The sequence below is a fragment of the Simochromis diagramma genome, unplaced genomic scaffold (genome assembly GCF_900408965.1).
Source record: "Simochromis diagramma unplaced genomic scaffold, fSimDia1.1 OVJJ01000646.1, whole genome shotgun sequence".
Taxonomy (NCBI): domain Eukaryota; kingdom Metazoa; phylum Chordata; class Actinopteri; order Cichliformes; family Cichlidae; genus Simochromis; species Simochromis diagramma.
Genome location: NW_024387279.1, coordinates 2,448,204 through 2,475,939, shown reverse-complemented (window position 1 = coordinate 2,475,939; position 27,736 = coordinate 2,448,204). Strand labels below are relative to the sequence as shown.

At 42.6% G+C, this 27,736-nt stretch overlaps 2 protein-coding genes across 2 annotated transcripts; both read right to left on the bottom strand.

Annotated features, from left to right (window-relative positions):
- Positions 1–104: 104 nt before the first annotated feature.
- Positions 105–8,260, bottom strand: si:ch211-117k10.3 (Krueppel-like factor 15). The gene is made up of 3 exons (XM_040003343.1): positions 8,096–8,260; positions 4,355–5,521; positions 105–2,137 (listed from the first exon to the last, which is right to left on the bottom strand). Exons 2-3 carry the CDS (start codon positions 5,452–5,454, stop codon positions 1,969–1,971), a joined length of 1,269 nt encoding a protein of 422 aa, XP_039859277.1. The 5' UTR covers positions 5,455–5,521; positions 8,096–8,260; the 3' UTR covers positions 105–1,968.
- A 3,207-nt stretch (positions 8,261–11,467) lies between these two features.
- On the bottom strand, positions 11,468–26,696 carry LOC120715981 (solute carrier family 45 member 3). Its single transcript, XM_040003307.1, has 7 exons — positions 22,389–26,696; positions 21,388–21,629; positions 19,746–19,858; positions 18,824–19,293; positions 18,480–18,745; positions 16,625–16,894; positions 11,468–13,679 (listed from the first exon to the last, which is right to left on the bottom strand). The coding sequence occupies exons 1-7, from the start codon at positions 22,546–22,548 to the stop codon at positions 13,536–13,538; spliced, it is 1,665 nt and encodes a 554-aa protein (XP_039859241.1). The 5' UTR covers positions 22,549–26,696; the 3' UTR covers positions 11,468–13,535.
- Positions 26,697–27,736: the final 1,040 nt, after the last annotated feature.

Below are 27,736 nucleotides of genomic sequence, written 5' to 3'. Positions count from 1 at the left end.
GCTACAGAGCACGGTTGCTTGGAAAGAATGAAACCTAGGGTTTCCAGAATGCTAAGAATCACAGATATAAGAACGATTGCTGTGTAAATAAGTGCTCTATTTTCGCGCTTATCCATAAGCACCAGTGTTGCTCCAGCTAAAGTTAAGACTGCCGGTAGCCTGCAGTTTGTAGTTATAAGTGCCTGTTCAACAGAGATAATCCAGCTATGTGAGGTGTTACGCTTGTAATTACAGCCTATTTTGTGAAGCACCGGTAGGTTAACAAGCACCACAATGTTGAGATCAAATAACACACGGTAATACCGACCGCCACGGGCAGTTGAACCTTCCTTACAAAAATTGCTTCACTATTTTTTTTTCGCATTTTGCTGTTCCAGTGCATTTTATGGAACTGCCATAAGAGCAGGAGTGTTTTCTGACTGTTTCTCACTTTTCACTAGCACAAGTGCACTTGAGACCAGCAGACTCAGCTTAATGGTTTATGTGAACGGGTAGAGCGGGACTCCAAATCCCAGAGCATAATCAGTCCGACATTCCACAGACTGATCGCGCTACAATCAAACTCACATAACAGACTGAAAACCTCTCCAGGAACACCACTGAATAGCTTAATGCGCTGATTGAAAATCCTTGGATTTCAAAACAAACAAACATCTATATAAAGGCTACAAGCTGTACACGTCATCTGTGTCCTTAATATTCAGTACACATTATATTGAATATGCTAATACAAATGATTGGATAGATGTTAGCTGCCTTTCCAGCTATTCATACTATTAGCTTTTCTTGCTGCTATAACCAAAAAAATAAACGTTTACAGTAAGTGCTACTGTAAATTTAAAAAAAGAGCAAAGTTTCACATCACTGTTGCACCTTATAGGCCCATAACTACTTTGTGTGTGTGTGTGTGTGTGTGTGTATGTTTTTTAAGCCACATCAGTGGGCTGCACAATGGTTTCCAGAGAACAAAGAGCTTATAAACCGTATAAACGAAGGTGTCATTTTCATCCTCCCTCAGAGGGCCAGAACAGGGATTTCAGGTTTGGCAACCCCGTGTTCAGAGTCACAGTTAAATAAGAGCAGTCATATGATAACAGCAGGCTCAACAGAGGTTTTGTGAGATGGACAAAGGCATCGATAAAGAGATTAGGACATACTGGGACTGAGAAAAGGCATACAGGTCCAAAGCATTTTGGATCACGACTGGATGAATGCGATCAAGGCCAGAGGTGTGGTCCAGAAAACAGTGAGTTTTGCTCAACTTGGCCAAATTATCGGGGACACCAGCAGTTCAATACGACTAAACTATCTCTGCTGTGAGGAGCCTCGGCATCCCTCTGAAAGTACTTTCAGAAGAATTCAGAAATTGGGAGCGGGTTTCCGAACTCTCTCGCGCGTATCGCGTTAACGATTAGAACACATAAGTGCAACAACAGAAGCTTCATCTGAACCATTTGAACCCTGAAGTTTACCTTTGAGGAAGCAAATCGATTGCAAAAGTAGAAAAAAAAGATTCTATAATTACAGATGCTCCCATTACTGGTTAGCACTCTACTTCCCACAGCACCTGGCAGCTTGGTAACTGGAGCAGTGGGGCACGCAGTGGTTACAAGAGGAGCCCTTATAAGAATGTCTGCTGCTCTGCATTCTGCCACGCATGAGTGCGCAAAGGCCAGGAAATCCACTTTGAGCTGACTTTTTCCTGAGGTGGCTGCTAGCTCGGTACAATATGAGCAGCTCACAAGGAGCACTGAAGGTAAAACAGAGGGGAGGAAGAGACGGGACAGAAACTTTGAAGTGAAACGGCAGCCAACTCCCGAGATTCTTCTGAAAGTCCAGCTCGTAAAGCACCAAAAGTCCTGAGGAGGCCCGGACCCTCACCGCGCTGCCCAAATCGAAGCTGGGCAAGGGAGGCACGGCAGGTGTGGGTGGGTGGATGCTGGGCAGGGGTCAGGTCAGCTGAGGGTATCACACGGTGGCTCTGATAATCCTGCTGGGCCTGGAGCTGCGGTGGACCTTTGTGTGTTTGGAGAGGTGGTCGCTGCGGGCAAACTTCTTCTCACACAGTGAGCACTCGTAAGGCTTGACGCCCGAGTGAGAGCGGCGGTGACGAGACAGTTCGTCGGAGCGGGAGAACCTGGAGACACAAGAACAGAGGGGTGGTGTTATCCACAGCTTGAAGGAGGTTTAGAGACACACCAGCTAACATATCCATTAATCGGGACATACCAAATCCCTTCCTCCCAATGATGGATAAGATTACACAAATTAATATTGGATTTATTATATGAATCAAATCCATTCTCATGTTTTGCAGTTAAAGATGAGATATTTGTAGAACTTCTGCCAGCAGATCTCCTGTGTGGGAGGTACAGTAAAGGTTCAGGAACTTCTGGGGCTGAGCGTGCTGATTGGCCAAATGTTTTTGTGCTTTTGTAAGTTGTTTTTTTTTTTTTTTTAAACCTGCAGGTCATGTTTAGCATTCACAGAATAAAAGTGGGAACTGTGACATAAAGAGAAGGATTTATCTTGTAATTGCTCACAGTCTGTCATTTAGTCCTGTAACAGAGAGAGTAGAACAGCTAAGAAGTGACTATTATCTTCACAGAGCTTCAAACTTAGATAAGGAGTTAAAACAAGTCTCAGTCCCTTTGGAAGTCCCTGACATCAATCCTCAAAACTAAAAGGCATTAAAAGTCTTTAACGACACAAACGTAATCACCGTTCCTTATTAAGACTGAATAAGCTGGCAATGGGTAACAGGAGACTGAGAGGCTGAAATCAATATTTAGCAGATGAAAATGAGAAAATGATCATATGAAACAGTTTCCGCACGCTCAGTTACAAATGATTCTTTATCAATATGAAGCACTCCAGTGCGTTAACAGCCCTGGAAAAATCTGATTTTTTTACCTCACCAATCATTTAAGGCACCACTTCAGCAGCTGAGGAAGGCCTTGTGCAGACACTGTAGCACAGGCTCAAACACCCCTCTCTTCATATCAGTGAGACTACCCGGGGAGACCAACGTTTCATGTTTAATAACTACCATCTCAGTCTCATCGGTGATCATCATCACATCTCAGCTCACCTCACAGGTACTTTTCAACCACCTTTGCCCCGCCCTAAAACACACAATATCATAATAATGTATGCATGTTCCCTATCTTACAGTTAACTGAACGCCGAATGGTGACCTTACAACTGCGTTCACCATGCGCATGCTTGTTGACGTTTCATGCACATTTGGTACGTTCATCTATTTTGTTGATGTTCTACATTTGTTAACGGTTTTTATCTTCGACAAAATAAGCCAGTGTAAAAATGCTTAAAAGTGCAGCAGAGCAGGCGACATCAGCATGAAGATAAGATCCCGAAGGCTGGGTGAGCATAATCATATCATGAGACACTTTCTGAAGCAACCTGCTGGGTATTAAATCCTCAATATCTATTTGATTATTTATGTTATTCATATTATTTTGATGTATTCCAAATTTCAAATAGTTTCATTGTTCATAATAAATTTGTTATATTTTTACTAAACTACATGCAGGTCTTTGCTAGCCTTTTAGATTTTACCTTTTTAGATTTTAGATTTTTTTTAGACGTCAAGATGAACGTAATATAAAGAATCTAAAATCATGCTGTTTTGAGGAATACTTGAATCTCATAAACTCATGAGCTAAACATTTACTAAGGCCACAGATCAAGTGTCATTTTACTGTGGGCTTCGATATAATTGGACTTCATTTTGCAGCCAGAGGTGCTGCCCCCTACTGACTGTTAGAAGGAATGCAGGTTTTAGCCACCTCAATACTGGCTTCACTTCCCAGAACTGGAAGCTTCACACATCTTTTATGTAAACTGTTTTTACATGAAGGTATTCATATAAAGTTATGCTAATTTATGTGCATAATATTGTCAATTGACAAAATAGCTTTGACAATTGACTGCTGTTTACCATCAAACCTTTGGAGCTAAAGGGAAAAAAACACTAGACAAAAAGCACTTCTAGACACAAAGCTTAATGGGCTGTTAACCAGGAAGATGCTTTGTTAAACTCGTAAAGTATAACCGAGATGGAAACTGAAATTCTTTGTTGCTATGAAAGTATTCTGTGGATGCATGACAAACCCTTGTGAATAAAGGAGCAGCTGAAATTGTTTATTCTTCTTCCGTTTCCTCATATTGTAATAAACGTACCGTGGCGTGTTTGTGCAAGGTCTGCTGCTCTAACTAGTCTTGCTGGATCAGGCCATCTGCTTAATCAGTGCCAACAATCAATCATGGGGAAAAACCCCTAAAACCTCATCTTAACTGTTAAACCTGCTACAGTCTGCATCATGTTCCGTACCTCCACCCACACTCGGGCCAGCTACACGTGTAGGGTTTCTCTCCTGTGTGACGGCGGAAGTGAGCTTTCAGGTGGCTGCTTTTGGTGTACATCTTCCCACAGCCTGGGTGGGAGCACTTGTGGACCCTTTCAGTAGGTGGCACCCTCGTCATCCGAGGAGCCATTGCTTTTAGCACACCGCCTCCATGGCCCCCGACCCCAGTCAAGCCTGTGATCTCCAGAGTCCTCATAGTGATTGGCAGAGGGGCGATCTTTACATACTTCTGGTCAGTTGGCTTGTTATCACCACTGTTTAGTGATAACAGAGTGGTGTGGGTGGAGGGCACCTGGGGAGCCAGCAGGGTTACATTTTGTCCTGTAGCACCTTGAAGCCCCATGACCACATGGGTGAGCAAAATCCCACTTTGGGCCCCTGCAGGAGAGCCTGCTGGATTCTGGGCCTGGGCCAACGGAAGAGGCTGGAGTTGGAGCACCAAAGGAGCACCCAGGAGCACCGGTGGGGACAAGGTGGGTGGTGAGGGGTTAACTTGGGCACAAGAAGAAGGGTCAGCTGGAATGGGGCTATTTCTCCCGCCTTGAGTGGCATCTGAGCTAGACGTGCATTGGGAGGCATCAGTCTTTGGATCATTAATAGTCTCTGAGGAAGCAACCGGGAGAGCGGAGGCAGGTGGAGGGTCAGCGGAGCTGCATGGTTGAGGGGAGGCCTCCTCCTTTGGAACAACCATCCCATCTTTGACTATTTCCATCTTTTCCCTCAAAAACTCTTCGATGTCCTCCAAGGTTGGGGAGAACGGGGAACAGGGGTGGAACGAGAATTCAGGCAGCTTAGGCTCCTGACTGGCAGCTTCTCCTTCTCCCAATTCTCCCAAGAAAATATGGAGACGCTTTTCTCCATCCTCATCCTCTTCTTCATCTTCCTCATCCTCTCCTGGGCTGGAGCTGTGCAGAACCTCCACTTCCCTGGCTTCTGGGCTGTTGCAGGAGGCCGAACTGCCCCCCTGGCTGCGGTCTCCGTCCCCGAGGTCAAGGGAGAAGAGGCTGCTGCTGTCCCTGAACAGGTCATTTTCCAAACTCAGCATTCTGCTGCTGAGAGACACCATTGATCCTGTCCGAACGCTGCAGAAGGGATGTAGAGGAAACTCGATCCAGAAGAGGAGACACAAAGACCTGCAAAGGCAGCAGTGAGACCAGATTTTATTACCCAGCAGAAAGTAAAAAGGCAGGAGGGCCTGAGGACCTCAATGACTCGATTATTGACTTTAAAATAAATATAGTCGATGCATTTGGCAACAAAAAACATTTTTCTCCTTCAGTTTTTCTCCTTAATATTCAAGTCAAAGTTATATTGTAAACTCTGATTATGTCAGTGGGTTAAAACTAATACTGGAACACAGAAAAAGAAATGAGCAAATACTCTAATGATGCGCTGAATTAGACAAAGACTCATATATCAGTCAACCAGATCACACACATATCTGTATAAACGTACCAGGTGGTCCAATATCGATAATATCTAGAAAAACATATGCAGGGTAGTTGGGGTAATGGCATCATTTAAAATTTCTCTTTTAATACTGGATGTCCATACATATAACAAGTTTTGGCAGATGAGTGCATGGCATCCTCTCAGTCACACTGTTGCAAAACTTTTCATGCATAGCAGCATATTAGGACCTTGGCGGACAGCTGGGCCTAAGCCCCCCCTCCCCCCCGAACCAATACACTGTTGGAGTTTACCGATCTATCTTATTAGCAGTTTTTAGACATATAAGAGTCTTGAAAAATCTCTGTGGTGATATTTTATGACTTTATACTTTTTTAACAAATGTCCTGGGGATGAGCTGAATGATTTGCTGCTGCACGCAAACCAGGTTAAACATGATTGGGTGCTCTCCCGCTGGTACATGCATACTTTCTGGGCAGTTTATTTCCTGCTTCTGTGAAGAGAAAAGTAAGAATGTATGAGCAGGAGTGTGAGAATTCCTTGGTGGTGCAATGCAGAGTCTACTCCCAGTTAGTGTAAGTCTCTGGTCCTCACTTGGATAAATAAATACTTTGAGCTCTAATATAACGTTAAACAAGTCAGGTACTAAACGTGGACTCTGACAAAGGGCCCGTGCAGCACGCTGCTACAGCATCAGGGCACAACAAATCTGACTGTCATTGTACTTCAGCAAGGTTACCACCTTTCAACTATCCACTCGAGTGAGAATGTGGGAACCCCAAGGGGTGAGGGGTGGGGGTGGGGGGTGTTAGTCATTTGGGTTGAGGCGGCCCTTTAAATAGAGGCGCTGCTGTACATTTACAGTATTACTAAGTATCAATACCAAATTTTCAGACAGTTGATTGCTCATAAAAGCGTTTTATTTACTCAATGAATGCCACACACTGGAAATCCTGTTCCTGTGTGAGGATAACTCATCTAACCACAGCAGCTTATGACACAACTAAAACATTTTTATTGTCACCGGGCTATTTCCTGCCCAGTTATTTTAGTGACTAACAAACATGTCTGTTTATACTGCTTAGGATAATCCATGTAAGGCTACATGTTGCATTTTAGTTATATTTATTTGTTTACAAGCATGCCAATAATAAACCACAATAAACCTGTGGCTCCACTCTGTCGCCTTGGAGATGCACATGTCTGGAGATCCAACAGCTAGAAGCAAAAGGGCAGGCTACCAGGGGTGCCACCAATGGGGGTGCTGGGGGGGGCACTGGCCACCCCCTCAAAATTTGCTGGTAGTGGCTTCCCATTACAAGACTGTCCTATGTTGGTAATTCTAATAAACGTGAGCACAAGAGAGAGGACGCCACCCTCTTATTTGATTTTCATATGTACCTATTTTCTAACTAGGCATAGAATTCTTCTCTTTTCCCCCCATATTTTTCCAAGTAATCTATGTTTGACAACAGCATAATAAAATTGGAAATTATATTTTTGGTGTGCCACCCCAATATTTTTATGGCGACCCCTATGAAAAAATTCTGGCAGTGTGTCTGCTGTCAAACCAGGGTTCACATGGACTGAGGCCTCTTCTTTAACGCTACACCACAGGTGCCCTGTAACCACAGGCTGGCTTTTATTTTGTGTGCTTTTGCAGCTTTTATTTTTTAAAGTCATTTCCTAAGCTGCAGTGCATTTGACCTCTCACGTCCATTGCAGTGTTGGTGCTGAAACACAGAAAAAGCCTGATGTGAACGCTAAACAGTGTAAGAAACAGCAACCCTGTCTAGAGTTATGCAACAAGTGCTGGGACCCCAAAACGCATCGGGACTCAGATTTAATCCGATGGAGGGTCCCCGGGAGTGCGTTTACATCCCCTCACATGTCCGCAGCCCTTATGTTTAAAGCCAGCGTCCTGATCACAATAACCCCGTGTGCTTATGTAAAGGCTGTTTGTGGGTGCTGTCAGAGGGCACATGTGGCAGCAGGGCCTCGCTGCTCGCGCAGAGCACGGCCGCTTGCGCAGGGTAAACAAGGGCCGCACAGACGCGCCCACAAACACGCCAGAGAGCGCGAGCGTCGGATCACCGAGAGAGAAAAGATGGAAAATCCACGGCGCGACTGCCTGAGAAACGAGCGAGCGCTCCTCCGACAGCATGGCAGTACAACTGTGCCCACTCAGACATCCACGAGCCTCAAGTTCGCCTGGGTCATAAAAACTGCTCTATTTATACTCCTCGGTCTTTCCGGAGGAGTCGAGCGGCGCGATCCCGGCGGCTGCTTCGACCTACCGTGCTTCAGAGCGGGGAGAGTGTTCGCGGAGGTGGCGCAGTCCACGGCTCTCCGTGTTTCGCCTTTATTTCTCGTCTCCGTCGTGTTATTGTCGTCGCGCACTCGCGTCCCGTCTTTGCCACGGGTCCATGTTGGCATTTCTTTTCCCAGCGTCACGTGACGGCATCGCTGCACAACTCGGAGGCACGGGTCCCTTTCCGCGCCTTTGATTGGACCAGCGCCGCGGAGGCTCGCCCAAAAAGGAACGCGCTGATTGGCTGCCGCTCAATAAATTCTGACTACCATGTGTTGTTAGAGGGGAAGCCGTGCCGTTTTAACAGGATGCACCGTAGCCAGCAGATGTGCGGAAGGAGGTGGAAGTGGGGGTGACGGACACACTGATAAGAGGTCAAGATTAACCTGGGCCATCAGAACAACCTGCAGTTACTGCTAGAGATAAAGCTGCCGTGGAAGCACTGCTACCCAGTTGTCTAAGTTCCGTGAAGCGAGAAATTAGGGAGGCACATAGAGCATCTGTTTATATCAAATAGCACAACATCCACCCATAACATGGATAGATGGATGGAACAAACATGCATGTGGACAGTTGGATGAAACCTGTGCAGGGACCAGAAGAACCTGCAGACTCAACACTCAGAGGCTCCAGCCTACCAGAAGATTCAAATCTTCCAGTTGTGGGGCAACAGTGCTCTGAATCACGTGACCGTGATTTACTCCACCTATAAATCTTTTTAGGTAAACTTGACTATCCCCTTCACACGCCATTGGTCCAGAGCAAAAGGAAGAAAGAGCCCGATATTAGAAGTTTCTTTTTAATTTTTCAGTGTTAAAAATAAAACACTATTTAGAAGATTTAGAAGGGTTGTTACTAGTTTGATAACTAATCCAGTGGAAATGTTGCCTGTGCTTCTGATTTCCAGCCAACCTGAATAACATAGTCGCTAATAGCAACTCGCTATGATTCCTTAAAATCACAGACATGTGTGATGCGTTCACATCTGAGCTCTTGAAGTCCAGGTGTTTATGAGTAAAAAGTGCACGAATTCATCATGAATGTAATGACAGGATACGTGTGACATATGTGCACATTCGAGCAGGTCATTAGCTCCAAATTTACCTGAAATCAGGCAGAACTGTCACACTGTCTCATTCAAAAGAGGACAGAAGAGTAAATCATGCCTATGTGCGCCGTTGGCTCAGCAAGTTATCATCTTAAATGCGAAAGAATAAGAACTTAAAATCCCCACAGAAGGTCTGCTGGCCAGAGGCATTTGGCATAAACAGATATGCAAAAGGTTCAAAGTGCTGCACAAAAATTCACAATGTAGGAAATGAAGCCCCTGATGATCTAAATCTCCTGAGGTAGGACTTCCATTATCCATCATTCACGCTTTCACAGTCGCGTCCTTTTCATTTTCATTCTCCATGTTTTTTAAGTCTAACACAAAGTCTGCACATTTATTTTTCCCCTGTCAGGATGTTTTTTGAACTCAGTCGAATTTGCCATGACGCTACGAGTGCAGACATGAAACTGGCTAAACTTGGACTTCAGTTTTCAGAAATTCTGCTTTGGCAGAATTTACTGCACCTTCGTTTACACGGAAATAACATTTTATTACCACCTTATCTATTTTTTTCCTCAAATTTACATAGATTAGTTATTGTTTCATTAAGGAATAAGCAATTAACTCATTACACAATAGATTATTTATGATTACAGGTGATTTAAAAAAATGTTGTTCTATGCAGGATCTCTAGTGATCCAAAGCATGTATCTGGTTAAGTAATTAATGTTTTCGTGTTGTGCATTGAAAATTCGAGAGGGCAAAGTTGTAATTGTCACGCCGACCACACCGGGGCGCTGTTATGCTGCTGAATAATGGATTGGATTTATATAGCGCTTTTCAAGGCACCCAAAGCGCTTTACAATGCCACTATTCATTCACTCTCACATTCACACACTGGTGGAGGCAAGCTACGGTTGTAGCCACAGCTGCCCTGGGGCAGACTGACAGAAGCGAGGCTGCCATATCGCGCCATCGGCCCCTCTGGCCAACACCAGTAGGCAAGTAGGGTAAAGTGTCTTGCCCAAGGACACAACGACCAGGACAGAGAGCCCAGGGATCGAACCGGCGACCTTCCGGTTACAGATGCGATTCCCAACCCCCTGAGCCACGGTCGCCCCTATAAGAAATACACAATGATACAGAAGTGTGCTTACAGGATTAGTTCTCAACAGCATTTTGTCTGATACTGGAGACTTTTGATTACAACAGTGCTGCTGATGAAGATGTAGCTGAGTAGTTAGTTTTGTGTCATCCATGAATCTGGTTAATTAAAAGCATCAGAAGAGGAAGAAACGGACACAGATGTGGATTAACCCTTCTTATACAACGCAAACTTTTTCTGTGGAGAACTTCCCTGATTTTTAAAATTAATTTCTGTTGCTGTTGTTTTCTGGGACCATTCTTAGTCCAGGTCTGGTTAACTTGCCAATAATGATTACAGCACTCTGAATGACTAAGTCTGTCCAATAAGCATCATTAGAGAAGTAAGGGCCGATCTGTTAGTCAGATTAACTCTGCTGGTACAAACACAGGTTTTTCAGAACACATTTCCAGTGTGAGAAGTCAGAAGATTTCATAGACGGGCAAGCTGTGGCTGAGCTCATGTGGCTGGAGAAAAGCAATGGCTTGCCAGAGGTCAGTAATGATGCAGCGAAAGAGGAATGCGTTTTCACTTTGCAACCTTGCTCAGGCCTCTTCCAGACACCAAAAACTGACTTGCATTTTTGGCTCAGCAGCACTACATCACTTTCTGTGGCTCAAAAACAGTTTCATTACTGGGGTGTTGATATAAAGGATATTAGAGAAGAGGGATTTCCATCCACTACCAGTGTCCACTGATCACTCAGGTGACCCATTACTTCTTACCGTAATATTTAAGTCTGTTAAAATATTCACAGAGGAGTACACTATGACAGGCCTGTGTTGTACTGGGACTGTGTGTCAAACATAGATTTATATTCTGGTGTGTTTTCAGTATTTAAGTTTGTGTGTCTTATGGCCATCATGCAAAAACTACAAGACCTACAGTTTCATGAAACTTGGTGGAACTTCTCCAGTTATAATGAGGATCTGGATCACTTCCCAAGTGGCCTTAGTTTTCTTTTATATTGAGTTCATTTGTCTGCTGTAAGGCTGCAATCAACACTTTAAAGATAAATATATCATAAGATACTATTTTCTGTTTTCTTTAACAAAATTATTCATTGATGAAGTCTTTAATTATCAGAAAATAATCTGAAGACCAAATACACATACGCATTTTGAAACACTGACAGTTATTAGTAATATATAATACAATAAACATTATCAATTCAATTTTATTTATATGGAGCCAAATCACAGCTCAAGGTGCTTTATATTGTAAGGTAAAGACCCTACAATAACACAGAAAAGCACAACAATCAGATGGCCCCCTTTGAGCAAGAACTTGGCAACGGTGGGAAGGAAAAACTCCCTTTTAACAGCAAGAAACCTCCAGCAGAACCAGACTCAGTCGTCTACTGCGACTGGTTGGGAGTGAGGGGAGGAAGAGATTAATAATAACATCATAGTTCACGTTTTAAAAGAATTTTAAAGTCAAATGTGTTTGAGCAGTTCAAGCATCTCCTTGTGGAGATGTGAGAGAATCTCGGCACAAAGTGTTGACGTGCTGAGAATGATCTTCATGCTTTGGAGGAACTGATGAAATGCATCCTTCTCACTGCTAGGCAAAACCAAACTTCACACCTTGATTTATACTCCATCAACATGAAAGCTGTAATATTCCACATTATTTTGAGGACATAAAACTTTTATTTAAAAAAAAAACTCTTAACATATCAAGATCACATTTGTTAATGCATGTACACTGTTAGAAGAATGAACATATAAAAGTTGACCTGCAAGAATACCTTCATGCATTTACACTTCATGCTGTGCAGCTTTTCTGTTGTGCAAAGGGGCCCTCTGGTGGTTTGGAAGGGCTACAGAACTCAGACAGAAGATGAATCTTTACACTAAACGTGACTAAAATGGGAAAATATTAAAGCCAGTAAAACAACACATTTATTCACATGCCATGGCTACATTTCAAAGTAAGACTTTTTAACCCTTCTACCATTCTTTAAACCTATAAGATTCAGAAAACAATTAGGACAACTTAAAAACAAAATCCCCCGAGCGAATTCCCAAATAACCTATAAACTTAGTGCAATTAAGTATCTCAAACAACTCAAACACATGTAAATATAAAAAGAAAAGAAAAATCTCAGTCAGAAGACCCCATCTCTAAATATATCCCAGAAGTATGACACATACAAAACACGTTTTGCGTCAATAACATTTCCAACTGAGCATTTTTACACGCAGTTGTGTCATTTCCAAAACTATAACCTCCAATGGTGAAGAATTTATATATATATATAGTAATTAGTACAGCTTTTCCAGCACGCCAGTCAAACACGTGGTGAACTGGGGAATCTGGGCTGCCTCCTGATTAATTGACAACAAATTACATGTCATGTCTACTTCAATAAATTAGGGCCTTATGGCTGAATACAAGATAATGACATGAATAAATACAAGGTACTGGCTCATTGTCCCTTTTAAAGGAATCCTTCAGCTGCACAGTTTCCAGACAACTTTGATGAGAAAGATGACATCAGTGCAATATTTCAGCCTCCCTGGTTATACTGGATGCACACGTGGACTCAGAGTAGATAAGACTGCACAGATGTATTGTAAACTCAAGCTCAAGTCAATATTGATCTGTCCACACCCTCTTCTACAACAGAAGGACAGGGAGTGGAGAGTTCATTTTACCATAATATCTCAGCCCATCATGCGTAAGACTACAACCACTACGGCCGCAAACGGCTGGAACACATGGCTCAGAAGGAAGGTATTTTAAACATGCTTTCTAATCACTGGGTAATTAGGTTACATGCTAGCTGTAAATGAATCTCCATAGCAGCCAAGCTGAGCATATGGATGAGGAGACTGCAGCAGAATGCACCACACAAGGAGTGTCAAGGCTCCAGTGTTGTTTCTTAGCAACAGCACACGGCAGGATATCATTCCCTGTCGTTCCCTATCCAAGAATACAAAAAACAAAGTTATTTGATACAGTGTATTCTGTGTGCTGTGTCATTTCACTCACAATAAGAGTGACGGAAACACAGCATTCATGGACCTTATTGTATTAAAAAGACACTACATTTGGCATGTGGTATGATCTTAAAGTGGCAGCATGATTCTTATGTGACTGCTTTATATCCTTGAATGCCTATAAAACCTGAAGAATGCTCTGTGTTCCCCCACACGAGAACACTCAGGATCCACTGTTTCCAGCACATGACTCTTGCGTCGGCTGATGTTCCTGATGGAGACTCGATCAACACTGGAGGTCAGTGTGGCTGTAGACAACTCTTCTGGCAAAGAGCAAAGCCAGCAGGCTGAAGCAGCAGGCGCAGGCCATGTACGCCCTCACGCTGTTAGTCAGCTGCACTATGGAACCGAGACACATGGCTGGCAGCAACTGCAGGTAAGCAGATGAAAAGAGCAGCATTTTAAATGCATGACCACAATTTAAAAAGCAGTCCTCTTGAGTTGTAAAATAGCCCATCTTCATCTCTCTGTTAACCGCAAAATTGTCTTAATTGCTTGACCTGATTAAACTGTCTAAGAGTATTTGCAGAGACATTATCAAAGAGAGGTACGGTATTCAGAGAATCCTGAATTCAAATCTATGGGAGGATTCTGCAGCAGCAAAGATGATGGTAAAAGTTTAACTTCCAGGGGAAAAGAAAGTTTAAAAAAAACAAAAAACTTTTCACTTTTTAAAATCAGGTTTTACGTCCCGTGGAGCATTGAAGCATTGAAATGAAAGTTAAGATAATCCTTCAGCATGACTTCCAAAATAAGTGCCCAGGTGTCAGGGCTCTGTGACCCAGCATTTTGAGTTTGTTTTGTATTTTTGACTTCTTATGAGGTATTCGAGAAATGTTAAGTTCTAGTGTTTATAAAAAGTATGTCATAGTTAGGTTTTAGTCTAGTTAATGTTATCACCCATGCTTCCTTTTTTAGGTGCCATTTCCTGTTCCTTCCTATGAAGGGCGGGTAGACCGGTAGTGAGCGGCTGTGAAATTGGACGGTCTAGCCTTCAGTTTTGCGTCACCGCTGTCTCGGTGGAGTTTAATAAACTATGGAAAGACTGCGGGGGCTGGCTGGGCTGCGCAATGAATCCTGGGATAGGTTGGGCCACGAAGGACATACCCGACCCATCCTTCAAATTCGGGAAAAAGGAGGACGCATTTGTCGGCTGCATTCGGAGGAGTCTGCGAATTTGGACAGCCTTCATCGCGTCGCTGTGACATAATCAGCCTACAAATGCGGCCTCAGGAGGATGCAGCCCATGAATTTGGACACCCCCATTGTAAAACTTTTAGTTATGTCCGTGCCCTCGTATGCCCTTGTGTTTCATGTCTGCATGTTCCATGTCCTATTGTCAAGCTCGTGTTGTCACAGTCTACGTCTCATCATGCTTCCTGTTTTATTTTGATAGTCTCTTGTTCCGTGTTCAGTGTGTTTGGTTTTGCTTCCCCTGTGGCGTCGTATTCATTTGTGTCAGCTGTGTTCCCCAGGCGTTTCCACTTCCCTAATTATGCTTCTGTGTATTTGAGTCCTCTGTCTCCCTTTGTTCATTGCTGGGTTGTCTGTTCATCTAACCTCATGCTACATGGATGTTTCTCTAGTCTTAGTTATCTCAGGTTCTGGTCATGTTCATGTTAGATTTATGATTATCATTAGAATTCCATGTCCTGCGTTAGTTTTTCCCAGTTTTCTCAGTTTATCATTTAGTTTCTCACTCCTGCGCTTTTGTTTTGTGGTAGTTATCAGCCTAAATGAACGGCTCGCTTTTTGTTAAACTTTAGTCCTGTCCCTTGTGTATCTACTTTCGGGTCCACTCCTCAAACACACCAGCCATCCGGCAGCAGTGATGAGAATAACAGCGTTACAAGTAGCGGCGTTACTAATGGCGTTTCTTTTTGTCTATGTAAGCAATCTGCGCGCTCCCGTGGACGGCAATCACTTTCTTGTAGACGATCACTTTTTGGCACAACACCAGGAGCAAAGGGGGCAAAACAATTGCATGAGTGCTGCTGTTTGACTGAGGAAGAATAAAGTAGTCGTGGTAAGCCAATCACACGACCACTTTAAGATGACAAAGCAACAAGGTGATATATACCAGTTTTTAAATTGTGTTGATCGGCCACGTAAAACCAGAGTCATGATAAACAATATATATGCGGCGTTTTTTCCTCAATAGTTTCATCATGTTTACTGTCTAAGGACAGCGCAGCGAGCACTCTCTGCTTATGAGCAAAAAATAAAAAAACAAAACAAAAAACAGCCCGTTCATGTTGGTGGAAAAATGCACCATGTCGACCAATCAAAAAATAATATGGCGACATGACATTTGGTTGTTTAGGAAGAGGGGGAAGTTTTAGGAGAGAGAGAGAGAGAAAGAAAGACAGCAGAAAAAGAGAGAGAGTGAGTTTTGAGATGTGAGAGATTTGTGACGTTTAGCGTGTTTGCAGTGTGTAGTTAATGTGTTGTCTTGTGTAGTTAGTGTGAGTGTTGTGGATAGTTTTGTGTTGTGTGTCAGAACAATGAGGCTACTGCTGTCTCCAGGTGAAAAACAGGAGGAGTGAGAGGAGCACCTGCTGTCAGACCTGCAGGTATCAGGCTGTGATGTTTCCTTTATAGTGGACAGAAATTATTTTTTTGGAGTGGCACAAATAATTTGTGTGGCATCTTATTGAATGCAGGACAGCTGATTGTTCTGTAAATAGTTTGAAATGGTTATTTTAAAAAGGGTAAAAGGCTTCAAATAACTTTGTTGTTTGCAAAACTTGTGCAAAACTTTTGTCTGATTTTAGATCAATTGTGGTAATACAGTATGTCAAAATGAAAACATAACTGTAAATTCACACACGTGAGGTTGTGCTGAAAACAATGATACCAAACAAGGCAAAGTAAAGAGTTTTTAAAGGTGAAATGTGGAGGAAACATCAAAAGTAGTTAAAATGGCCAATTATACCCTGGACCCCAGAGGGTTAAACATTTTTTTTTTTTTTTAAGAAACACAATAGTTACTTTTTAAGTAATTAATTACTTTTAGAATCTTGTAACTCAGTTACTAACTTAGTTACTTTTTTGGAGAAGTAACTAGTAACTATAATTAATTACTTTTTCAAAGTAACTTGCCCAACACTGTCCGGCAGTGACACCAGGAGTATTTCAAGAAGCCAACCAAGCGGCAAGATCTGGTATAATTTAACTTGATTAACTCCAACTGATTAACTTAACTGATCAATAAATGCAATTAGCTGTTCAAAGAAGATCTGAATATACTTTATATCGCATGAAATGAGATCAGGTACACCACCAATTAATTCGGCTCCAATTGCCCACCCATACCTGGGAGAGAAGGTACGCGCCTTCCAGTATTGCCATGTCAAAGCCCATCCCTCTGTTTGAGACTTGTGTGGAGTCTGCTTCAGCTCTATCACCTCCAGCCACCAAAAGTGATAGATGTGGCGACTCAACAGAGGGCTCTGCCACAGGAGGTATCAGCCCCACAGCTTGGTGCTTAGCAGGTGGACCACATGAGGGAACAGGCTTAGCAAGTGTTGGGTCATTACTTTCAGTCCGCTCAAGAGGTCTGGGTCTGGATGACTTGAAGAAAATCTTAAAGAGAAAAAGTTACCAATTACATTCACTGTCATCACTAAACAATATCATCTGATGTAAGGGGGACTTGCTATGTTTCGTGATTTTACTTGGTATATGTATGTGTCTACTAATCAGAGCATAAGTCATTTAATAGTCTGAATATCAAAGTAAACTTGAGCAAGATACTAAAGCCTGGGTTGCCCCTGATGCATCCATCAGAGTAGTGTGTGTGTGACTGTTAGATTACCAGCACTTAGGCACAGGAAATGGTGCTTGTATGAATGCATGTGAAAATGGGTGAATGGGGCTAGTAGTAAGACAGCACTTTGAGTAGAAAACCACTATATAAATACTAGTCCATTTACCATTCTAGCAATGTCCAGCCTGCCAGATTTAATGACTGAATAATTGACCAGACTGAACAGTGTGATTGTTAGATTTGTGTTCTCATGAGTAAATATATTGATTTATTTCATGTTGGGAGAGACGTTTTTCTGATTGTCGTTTTCTGATTGTCATTTTATTTTGAAAGAGATTTTACTTTGGTGATTGTTTTTTCATTTCCTCTTCCTGTTCCGTGTGTGTGTTCAGTTGGCTCGAACTGCAGCAATGATGTATCTTATTCCCTTCCTGTGTTGCTAACAATAAAAGAAACGGGCAAAGTAATCAACCAAGTGAGTGTATTATTAAGAGAACATGGCCGAAGAAGAAGAAAACTCTTCAAGCTCAACAGTGATTAAAGGCTGCGAAAACCAATCAACAGCTGAAGGCGGGTTGCTGAGGACCGATTGCTGGCTCCAATTTGAAGCTATAAAGAAGAAAAATGCTTTAAAATAGTTTTTGATGTGTGTGTCACTTCCTTTGTAATAATTTGGAATTTGGAAAACAATTATTTATAATTGTATATTAATTGCAATTAAATAAATAATATAAATTATGGTGATTAGCCAGTTGTGATTTACATCCAGTAGTAACAGAAAGTTGGTGGTGAGGAATCGTTAACAGCAGGCAGGTAGCTTGTCTCATGCTAACTGTTAGCTGGTAACTTGACTTGCCTTGTGGTTTCTTAGTTGTTGTAACAATGGTAATTATGCTCCAAAGATGCCTGACCCCAAAAAGGTCAGGCATATACACCCATCAAGTGCTGAAGCAGCATCCACAACAAGTTCCTGTGATGCCATGCTATACAGTAAAAAGACAATACACCCTCTGTCAGTTCTACCGTTTAAGATTTAAAAGGATGCATTTTCTTTTCACCATGACTGTAAGTGGTTTAATTCTCAAAGGGAAATGCATGCAATGGTAAATTTAACAGAGCTGTTACGGGCTAAATGTAAGCTTTAATTATAAATGGCAGCCAAGCACCGAATGTAAAATTCTGGATCAGTGCTGATGTTAAAAAGAACAACCTGACTGACAGCAGACATTCATATTCTTTCTTTTGATTTTGTTGCTTTTTATTTCCAACAGATAAATATTAATAGATTTTTTGTATCCTTTTCCTCACAAACACTGGACTTCCTGAATATTCATTCTTCATTCTTGCAGATTTCCCACTATATCACACATAAGGCTGCACACTGTGTAAGTAAGAACTAACCTTTCTGTCTGAGTGATAGAGACACAGCAGTGTGTATGGCAGCACCTGCAGGACACAGAGTGTGTACCCCATCACAGCAGCCATGACAGTGACCATCATCACACTGTCTGTGACACTCATGACGGTGGTGGCCAACAGCAGAAGAGCCACTCCACTAGTGTATACCACTTTGGCTCCCAGCAGAGCCACCCAGCGGTCCATTAGCGTAGAGCACAGCACCGACACTGCACACTGCAGGAAGAGAGCCAGACTGGCCATGCGCACACCTGGACAAGAATCAAGTGGTTTTAATGCAAAACATAATCTCACTGACTGACTTCAACGGTTGGAAGAACTTACCCTACCTTCATCATAGTGTTTCCTTTCCTGTGATTCTGGATCTGCACTCGGCACTCCCTGGTACAATCCCTCCCCCATAAAGTCAGCGAAGAAGAGCATGACACTCATCAGTGCCATCCAACTACACACCTCTGCCACAAAAAGTCTCCATATGACCTGTGGCACATGTATGCACACTGCATACAAATGATGCAGCATTGAAAGAGCCTCTGATGCACGTCGACACAGCACATCACGTAAACAACGAGGCCGAAGTAGGAAGGGGAACGGGCAGCATCTGCTCCCCAAACTTTTTAAAGGGGGATGAACAAGAATCTTCCTCTCTCCTCTGACTCCTGCTTCCTCCTTGATGCAGGTTGTGGAGAGGAGGCAGCCAAAAAATAGGAGGGTGAGCAGGGTGTAAACAAAGGCCTCTTGCCCTCCCAAATATACTGCTATGGGCACCTGGCTCCAGTCCACGGAAGGAAGCAAAAACCTGGAAAAAATACATTTTAAATGTTGAAATATTAGGTCTTTTAGGTCTGTTCACTTACTTGGATGCTGTGACTGTATTGTGCCTGTTGGAGAAAATTTTTTTTATCTTACTATTAATACAGCTGTACCATAGGTACAACAGCTAATATAATGATGTGTCTTTGTCCTGTCTCCCCTCACCCCCAACCGGTTGCAGCAGATGGCTGCCCGTCCCTGAATCTGCTTCTGCTGGAGGTTTCTTCCTGTTAAAAGGGAGTTTTTCCTTTCCACTTTCTCGCCAAAGTGCTCACTTATCGGGTTCATCTGAGTTTTAGGGTTTTCTCTGTATTATGGTAGGGTCTTACCTTACAATATAAAGCACCTTGAGGTAACTTGGCACTGTATAAATATAACTGAACTGAAATGAAGTATGAGACACAACCAGTTAGGAAGAAAAGATAATAAGTGGCTTACCCCAAGCATCCCCCCAGGCTTGTCATCAGGGAATTAACTGAGAATGCTTTTCGGTTTTCTTCCTCCCCGGGGAACAGATCTGACAGCAGGGCAAGCAGTAGGGTGAGACAGGCCTGAGGAGAAACCTGAGAGTTAGCTGACACATGTAATTATGATACTCAACTAAAGACTTATTCTTTCAGAAATAAAAAATAATAATACAAGTGTTTAATTGCCAAAGTTATTAAGTGAACCAGGAAGGTCTAGATTTGATTTTAGGGGTACAAAAACTCACTCATAACTACATTAACTACAAATTTAGCCTCGGGACAGAGAATCTCATACTCATACAAACTCTGGCCAGGATGGATATTTCTGAAAACTCAGTTTTTGCATTTACGTGTGTACAAGAAAAACGGAGAAAACGCAGCGTCAAAGGTGTGCGCCTTTTTTGACGTCACACTGTGCGCCACGTTATTGTTTTGGTGAAATTAATTTCTACAATACTGTTACTGTTAATTGTACTGTCTGCAGTGTTTAAATGCTTACATATACACACAGTTACTGTCCCCCCCACACATAAGACTCGGTTCTGCTTCTATGCCCCAGCCTTGTTTACTATTTCCCACCGAGGCTTCTAGACTTCTGATTGGCCAACGTTTCTGCACGGTTACGAATATAGCGCCACCTGCTGCTTTGGCATGTTCCTAGCAGCGTTTTCCTTCATTTCTGCGTTTACGTGTGGACGGGATTATTTTTTAAAACGAAAACGGAAAATCTCCGTTTTCAAAAATACCCGTGTACGTGTGGACGTAGCCTCAGGGTGCAGATATTAATAATGTCCAACCTAACAGCCCCAGGTTAGTGGCTCAGAGTTTTATTGCTCCATGAGCATTTTTATTGGCCTGTGGGAAAAAGCTAGTATTTTCTTTTTTTCTTTTTTTAAAAATACTAATATAATTTTATGAATATATTTCATGTTATTTCACTTTAAATCTGAAAAACAATGTTATGAAAGTGTTGAAATAGTGTATGATCTAGTACCCATGCCCCACTTTAGATTCGCCCCTGCTTGCTGCAGGTATCAAAGGATGGCTGCTGCCAACCTTCAGCATGCTGCCTGATTTAAACATGGTTTAAGTTAACAGTCCATCTACATATTTTATTACAACAGCTGTAGTTTCCCTTTTCAGTGTAAAACAAACAGCGGTGGATTGAGCAGCTACAAAGTTTACTTTTCTTCACGTCAGTGCTTGTTAAACAGGTGCATTGATGAAGGACTGCCGCTAGCTTTTTCCCAGTAAAGGTTTTAATGGTGATTACAGGAACAAGCACTGCTGCTTTAAACAATATAAAAACATTTTCTTTCTCTACCCCTTAGCTCACTGACTTGCTAATGGCTCCACCTCTTTGCTCTTCGTGGGGTGAGTGTGTAAACAGACTCCAGATCCACGAAGCATCGAAGCAAAGAACTGATGTCAAGGATTTAAAAAAAAAAGGACACGAGACTGTGCTCTATCCATGTTGGTTACCACTGGACCCCTGGAAGAGATCCCTGTTAATCCCTCATCTAGTTCCCAAGAAGCACGAGAATAAGAATTAATAGTATAACTGAGTATATAATTTTTATTTTTGTACAACTTTACTTGTAAAGTTTACTCACCTGTGCGCAGAACTCGACAAGGCACACAGCTGCAGCCTGCATGCCGGCTTGCACCCAGTGAGGGTGCTGTGGTGAAATCAGTAGAGTCAGCCGCCTGGCTTGGGGAATTATTTGCAGGCCTAGCAAAACTCCCAGGCTCAGGATCCAGATAAAGGGCGTGCGTCGACCGAAGCGCCCTCTCCAAGAATCACTAGCTGAGCCAATCATGGGTATAAAGATCAAGCCCAAAACTGGAGTCACAGCTGGTAAAAAGAAAGACCCTGTTAACCTTCTTAGTGGTCTTTAAAGCTCAATCATTTACCAGGGAAGTATCAGATGGGATCTAGTCATTATTTTTATGGTATAATGCACTTAAACTTCTGTTGTAGTCGTACTTTATCTGCACTGACGACATTACAGTTACCAACAGTCTGGGAAAGGTTTACAGCCTGCCCAGTGACAGTTAGCTAGCAAGAAAGACATTATTTACATTTTTCCACTTAACTTAGGACTTAGGTGTATCCATTTGTTAGCTTAATAAATATTAGCTTTCTGCTATCTTGCTAATGAATAGCCACAGTACTCGGGGTTCTCTTTTGATCAAACTGCATGCTGTTCGATTTTAAAACCAGAGATGACCATTATTATCAGGCAACCAATATGGCAGCTGTGAAAAACCCCAATGTAAGGCTTAAAAACAAGACTTGACAAAGCAACAAGTGATGTCACAGTTGCTACGCCCATCTTTGATTCTGTCCATGGATCAAAGTCGTTATTGAAACTAAGCTACCTAAGATCCGCTAGTTTTAAAAACATATGAATATATGAAAACTATTGATAATGAAAAATCATTATATAATGACAAAACTAAATGAAGCTATTTGAATACATTTCCTAGTTAGTAGTTGTAGACATGCACCGTCAGCACTGGTGCTTCAAACTACAAACAGATGTTTCAAACACACAAACAGAACATCTATAAAATTGTAATGCTCATATGATTTTTTTTCCCCTCCACTTACCAAGCATCATAGTCATGTAGCGTTCCTCCATGCCGGCCTGCAGCAGTAGAGGTGGGATGTAGACAGTCCCGGCAGCCATGCACACCTCCAGGCCACATGATAAAGTGTTCACCAGCAACAACTTCCACATCTGACACTGAAACCACTTTTTCACAACCATCTTGGCTCTTCAATTTTTTATTTAGTGTCTTATTTGAATGTACAAATGTCTTTAGTCCTGATATGAAATATTAAGTTAATATAAAGACAACTATTAAACAAAAGGGTTTCCCAGAGGGGTTTTGGCTGGTCATCAGTTTTGGACAGCTTCCTTGTCATGATGTGCTTTGTGAATGAAGCGGTCATCAGAGAACAGCAAAGACAACTTTCTTAAGTTTCCTTTTTATTTGAGGTTCCATTAGCGCCCCAGCAGAGGCCGGCATCTTCACCTGCCAGTGTGGTGTCTTCCTGCATAATTCAAAGAAAGCACAGCAAAGCCTGAAAAAATCGTTGTAAAATCTGGAAAAAGATTACCTTCTAAGATATCTAAATGTGAAATGGGGGAAAAGTCATTTTGTTCAATCTATTAGCAAAACCTCAACTCCCATTTTAGCCATTCACCAACTCACCTCAATCTACTGAGTCATTTTCTGTAGGGCAGACCATCACTGTGAACTAAAACTGAACTTAGAATTAAAGAAACACTGAAGAAAAAGTACATAAAAACTAGACTTTTGAACAAGATGGAAACTGACTGAAACAATACTGTGCATCAAGGTATTTATAGATAACTAAAAACTAAAACTACACGTGAAAAACTTTTTAGTTAACTAAAAAACAAAAAAAAAATAGACTTAAAAAAACCTCTAACTCTAAAAACTAATAGGAACAATTTCGTGAATTTCGAAAACGGAGTAAAATAAAAACATGGAGGTGACATGCTTAGTTTTACTACCTGTATGTATCTGTATGTTAAAAAATGTAATACAACTTGTTTTTTTCTGTCACGCACATTAATAAAGGATATTTGTCGTTTTAATGAGAAATCTTGTGCTTAGTGGCAATTAAAAGGATTTTAACTGGTTCAGTATTTGTTCCTGATAGATCTTTCTGACTTCCTTTCATTTTTTAGGAAGTATCATCACTGCTTAGAAATCTATACACATCGCCATAAATGTGGTTTCAGTGTGTTTCTTGCTGTCTAGTGTCATTTACACTATTATCTATAGATTTCAGTGAAGGTGTAAACATGACTGTAAAATCATCTGGTTTTGAGGACTTTTGAGGCTATAGTCTGAGCTCGTCCTATCTATAAGTGACATGTCCCTTCCCACACACCTTAGAAGCGCTTTGTTGTTTCTTAGGAAAATGAATAGTACCTTTAGGCGTTAGACGTAGAGAGGTATAGAATGTAAGGTGTGTCAGGGATATAGATGATTATTATGGTTTTAAGTGTTGCTATAAGTACACAGAGCCTTATGGCTCTTTGAATTCTCACAATGTTAAAAATCCTGAAAATGAACGACAAAGAAAACTGCATAATTTGTTAATATGTAACAGTCTGTTTCTTTGTGGTATGTGTGCCTCCTGCTTACTGTAAGCTATTGCACACAATTCATTCATTTCCTAATGATTTCATCTGGCACACTGTGTGCGTGCATGTGTGTTATTCACTCACTTGTTAAACCAGAAGCTCCTCTTTCTCTGAGACACACTCTAAAACATTAAGCAATAAACCACTAGCATTTTTATTTCCACTTGCCTCATGAAAGTCCTTTGATCTCTCTTCGAGCAGCAAAAGTTGTTTGAAAAGCCAGCAGTGGCTACTGGTTTTCTTCCTTTAAAGTTCAGTAGCCTGTGGTGTATACAGCTGTGTATGTGCCGCAAATGACAACAAAGGTGAGATTATTACTCACGTCACGCTTTCTGTTAAGGATGTGGGCGGGATTACAGGTAGTGCTGACATTCCTATGTTGGGTTTGTTTTTACATATGTGTTCATATGATTTGCTCAGCTACTGTTGATTTGTAAAGGCTGACACTTGTTGGGGCTACATTTGGAACAACTGAAAAATGTGTTCATTGAATTATTTTTTTAACTATTACTAACTTACTTTGAAACTCAGCACTCAGTAATCTATAGTGCATTTTCTTTTGTCACTTCCTGTAACTGTAGCGTAAGCCCGATGCAAATTATTGCATAATGCTCTGACTGGTTCAACAGTAAATATGAATAAATAAAACGGTCATTGTTTTTCGTGCTAGCCAATCAATCCAAACTCCTTATTTTTATGTCTGTGTTTTATATTTATTTCTCTGTCATCACATCTTCCTCTTGGGTTAAGAGTTTTGGTTTCATCCTCGACAGCACTCTCTCCTTAAAGGCACACAGAAATAATATCACAGGGTCTTCTTATTTTAATCTTAGTAATTTTAACCGCCTTCGCCCTTCACTCACTCCAAACAGTACCACCATACCTGTCGCTGCTCTTGTCACATCTTGTTTTGGATTGCTGTAATTCTCTTCTCTATGGTAAGTCATCCATAAACTGCAGTTAGTTCAAAAATATTGATATTATATCCAGAATTGGATCCACTGAACAAATAACACCTGCTCTTAAACAGCTCCATTGGCTTCCAGCTCACCTAAGAGTGAATTTCCTACTTCTTACTTTCAAAGTGCTTCATAACCTCGCTCCTCCATATTTATCTGATCTTCTCCATGCGTACCCTCCCTGCTCTTCTTCAGCTTCCCTTCTGTCTGTTACACCTGCTTGCCTCACTACCATGGGGCTCAGAGCCTTTAGCTTGAGCGTCGAGTCCTTGGAATGCACTTCCACCAGATCTGCCAACTACAAACTCTCTGCTTTAAAATTACATCTTAAAACCGATCTATTCAGAATTGCATACGCTTTATTATGACTTGGTCTTATTGTGTTTTTTACCTCGATTAACTTTTATAGTTGTTTTTTATTTGCTTACCTTATGTTTTTATTTTGTTGTACTAATGTAAGTTGACCGTGAAGTTCTTTAAAGGTGCCTATAAATAGAATGTATTATTATTAGTAGTAGTAATTATTTATGCGTAAATGGCATATCCCTTCTTCATGTTGGTACACACCTTAGCAACAGTTTCTTGATTCTTAGGAAAATGAGCAGTACCTTTGGGCTAGCAACAGTTCTTCATGCTAGTCGTGAAATGATGTCATACAGCCGAACAGGAAAATGCTAATAATGGCTGCTCTACAGAAGTGCCATTGGTATACTGCAGAGGTGGAAATGTTGGAGGTAATTGTGCTATACTTGTTCAATATAACAAAATATTATTTTAGCGGGGTACACCCTGCGACAGCCTGGCGACCTGTCCAGGGTGTACCCCGCCTCTCGCCCTATGACAGCTGGGATAGGCTCCAGCGCCCCCCGCAACCCTGAAAAGGATAAGCGGACACGAATGGATGGATGGATGGATTATTTTAGTCTGAAATAACTATGGCTAACTTGTCACATTTAGTGTCTTGTTGCTATTACAAGAGGACAGGCCTGGACTGGTTATGCGGCATGTGGGGGATTTTCCCAGTGGGTCGACGTACTTTGGAGTGGATGGAATGATTGAAGGGCCACTGCGCACCCACCCTTTGAGCACTGACAGGATCCCATTGTGCACTGAGAAATGCTCGAACCTATACATAGGAAACAGTCACTCCACAAACCCACGGCACAACATAGGAGAACCGGCACAACAAGACGAGACTCAGTGAGGAGGAGGAGTAATGTGCTTAGTAAAAAAATATTTATTTTATTTTAGATTACTCTATTATTTCTAGTGTCCCTTATTATTGTTTTTGCTAGCTGAGCCTGTAAAGCACTTTGGTCATTTATAGTTTTTAAATGTGCTATTATGGAGGCATGTGACACATGAAATAAGGGGCTCTAGTTTTACACTCCAACTTTATTCACCTCCAAACATGAACTGAGCATATTGCGCCCAAACACAGCAGAACCCTTCCTCCCAGCTTGGGTGTGAGTGGAGCCCTCTAGTGGGTCGCCACACTATTCAAATAAAGTTGAAGTTGAAGTGAGGGAAAGAAAAAAAGGAAACTGTGGTTGTGTCCCAATTCAGTGACCGCACGCTTCAGAGTACGCATTTTGAGACCTATTACGTCACAGCGACGCAACGATCTGTCCCAATCTGAAGTCTGTATCTGTACTCCAAATGCGGTCTCCAAATGCGGTCTCCAAATCCATCCATCCATCCATCCATCTTCATCCGCTTTATCCGAGGCCGGGTCGCGGGGGCAGCAGCCTAAGCAAAGAGGCCCAGACCTCCCTCTCCCCAGCCACCTCCTCCAGCTTATCCGGGGGAACACCAAGGCGTTCCCAGGCCAGCCGAGAGATATAATCTCTCCAGCGTGTCCTGGGTCTGCCCTGAGGCCTCCTCCCGGTGGGACATGCCTGGAACACCTCACCCAGGAGGCGCCCAGGGGGCATCATTGTCAGATGCCCGAACCACCTCAGCTGGCTCCTTTCGATGTGGAGCAGCAGCGGCTCTACTCTGAGCCTCTCCCGGATGGCCAAACTTCTCACCCTATCTCTAAGGGAGAGGCCAGCCACTCTTCGGAGGAAGCTCATTTCTGCCGCTTGTATCCGCGATCTCGTTCTTTCGGTCACTACCCACAGCTCGTGGCCATAGGTGAGGGTAGGGACGTAGATCGACCGGTAAATTGAGAGCTTTGCTTTTACACTCAGCTCCCTCTTCACCACGACGGACCGGTGCAGCATCTGCATTACTGCAGCTGCAGCCCCAATCCGTCTGTCGATCTCCGGCTCCCTTCTCCCATCACTCGCGAACAAGACCCCAAGATACTTGAAATCCTCCACTTGGGGCAGGAACTCATCCCTGACCCGGAGGGGGCACTCCACCCTTTTCCGGCTGAGAACCATGGCCTCAGATTTGGAGGTGCTGATCCTCATTCCCGCTGCTTCACACTCGGCTGCGAACCGTTCCAGTGTGAGCTGGAGGCCCTCACCCGATGAAGCCAACAGAACCACATCATCCGCAAAAATCAGAGATGAGATTCTGAGGCCACCAAAGCGAAAGCCCTCCGCCACTTGGCTGCGCCTAGAAATCCTGTCCATAAAAATTATGAACAGAACCGGAGACAAAGGGCAGCCCTGGCGGAGCCCATCACCCACCGGGAACGAGTCCGACTTATTGCCGGCAATGCGAACCAAGCTCTTGCAATGGTTGTATAGGGATCGAATGGCCCGTAGCAATGAGCCAGACACCCCATACTCCCGCAACACCTCCCACAGGACACCCCGAGGGACACGGTCGAATGCCTTCTCCAAGTCCATAAAACACATGTAGAC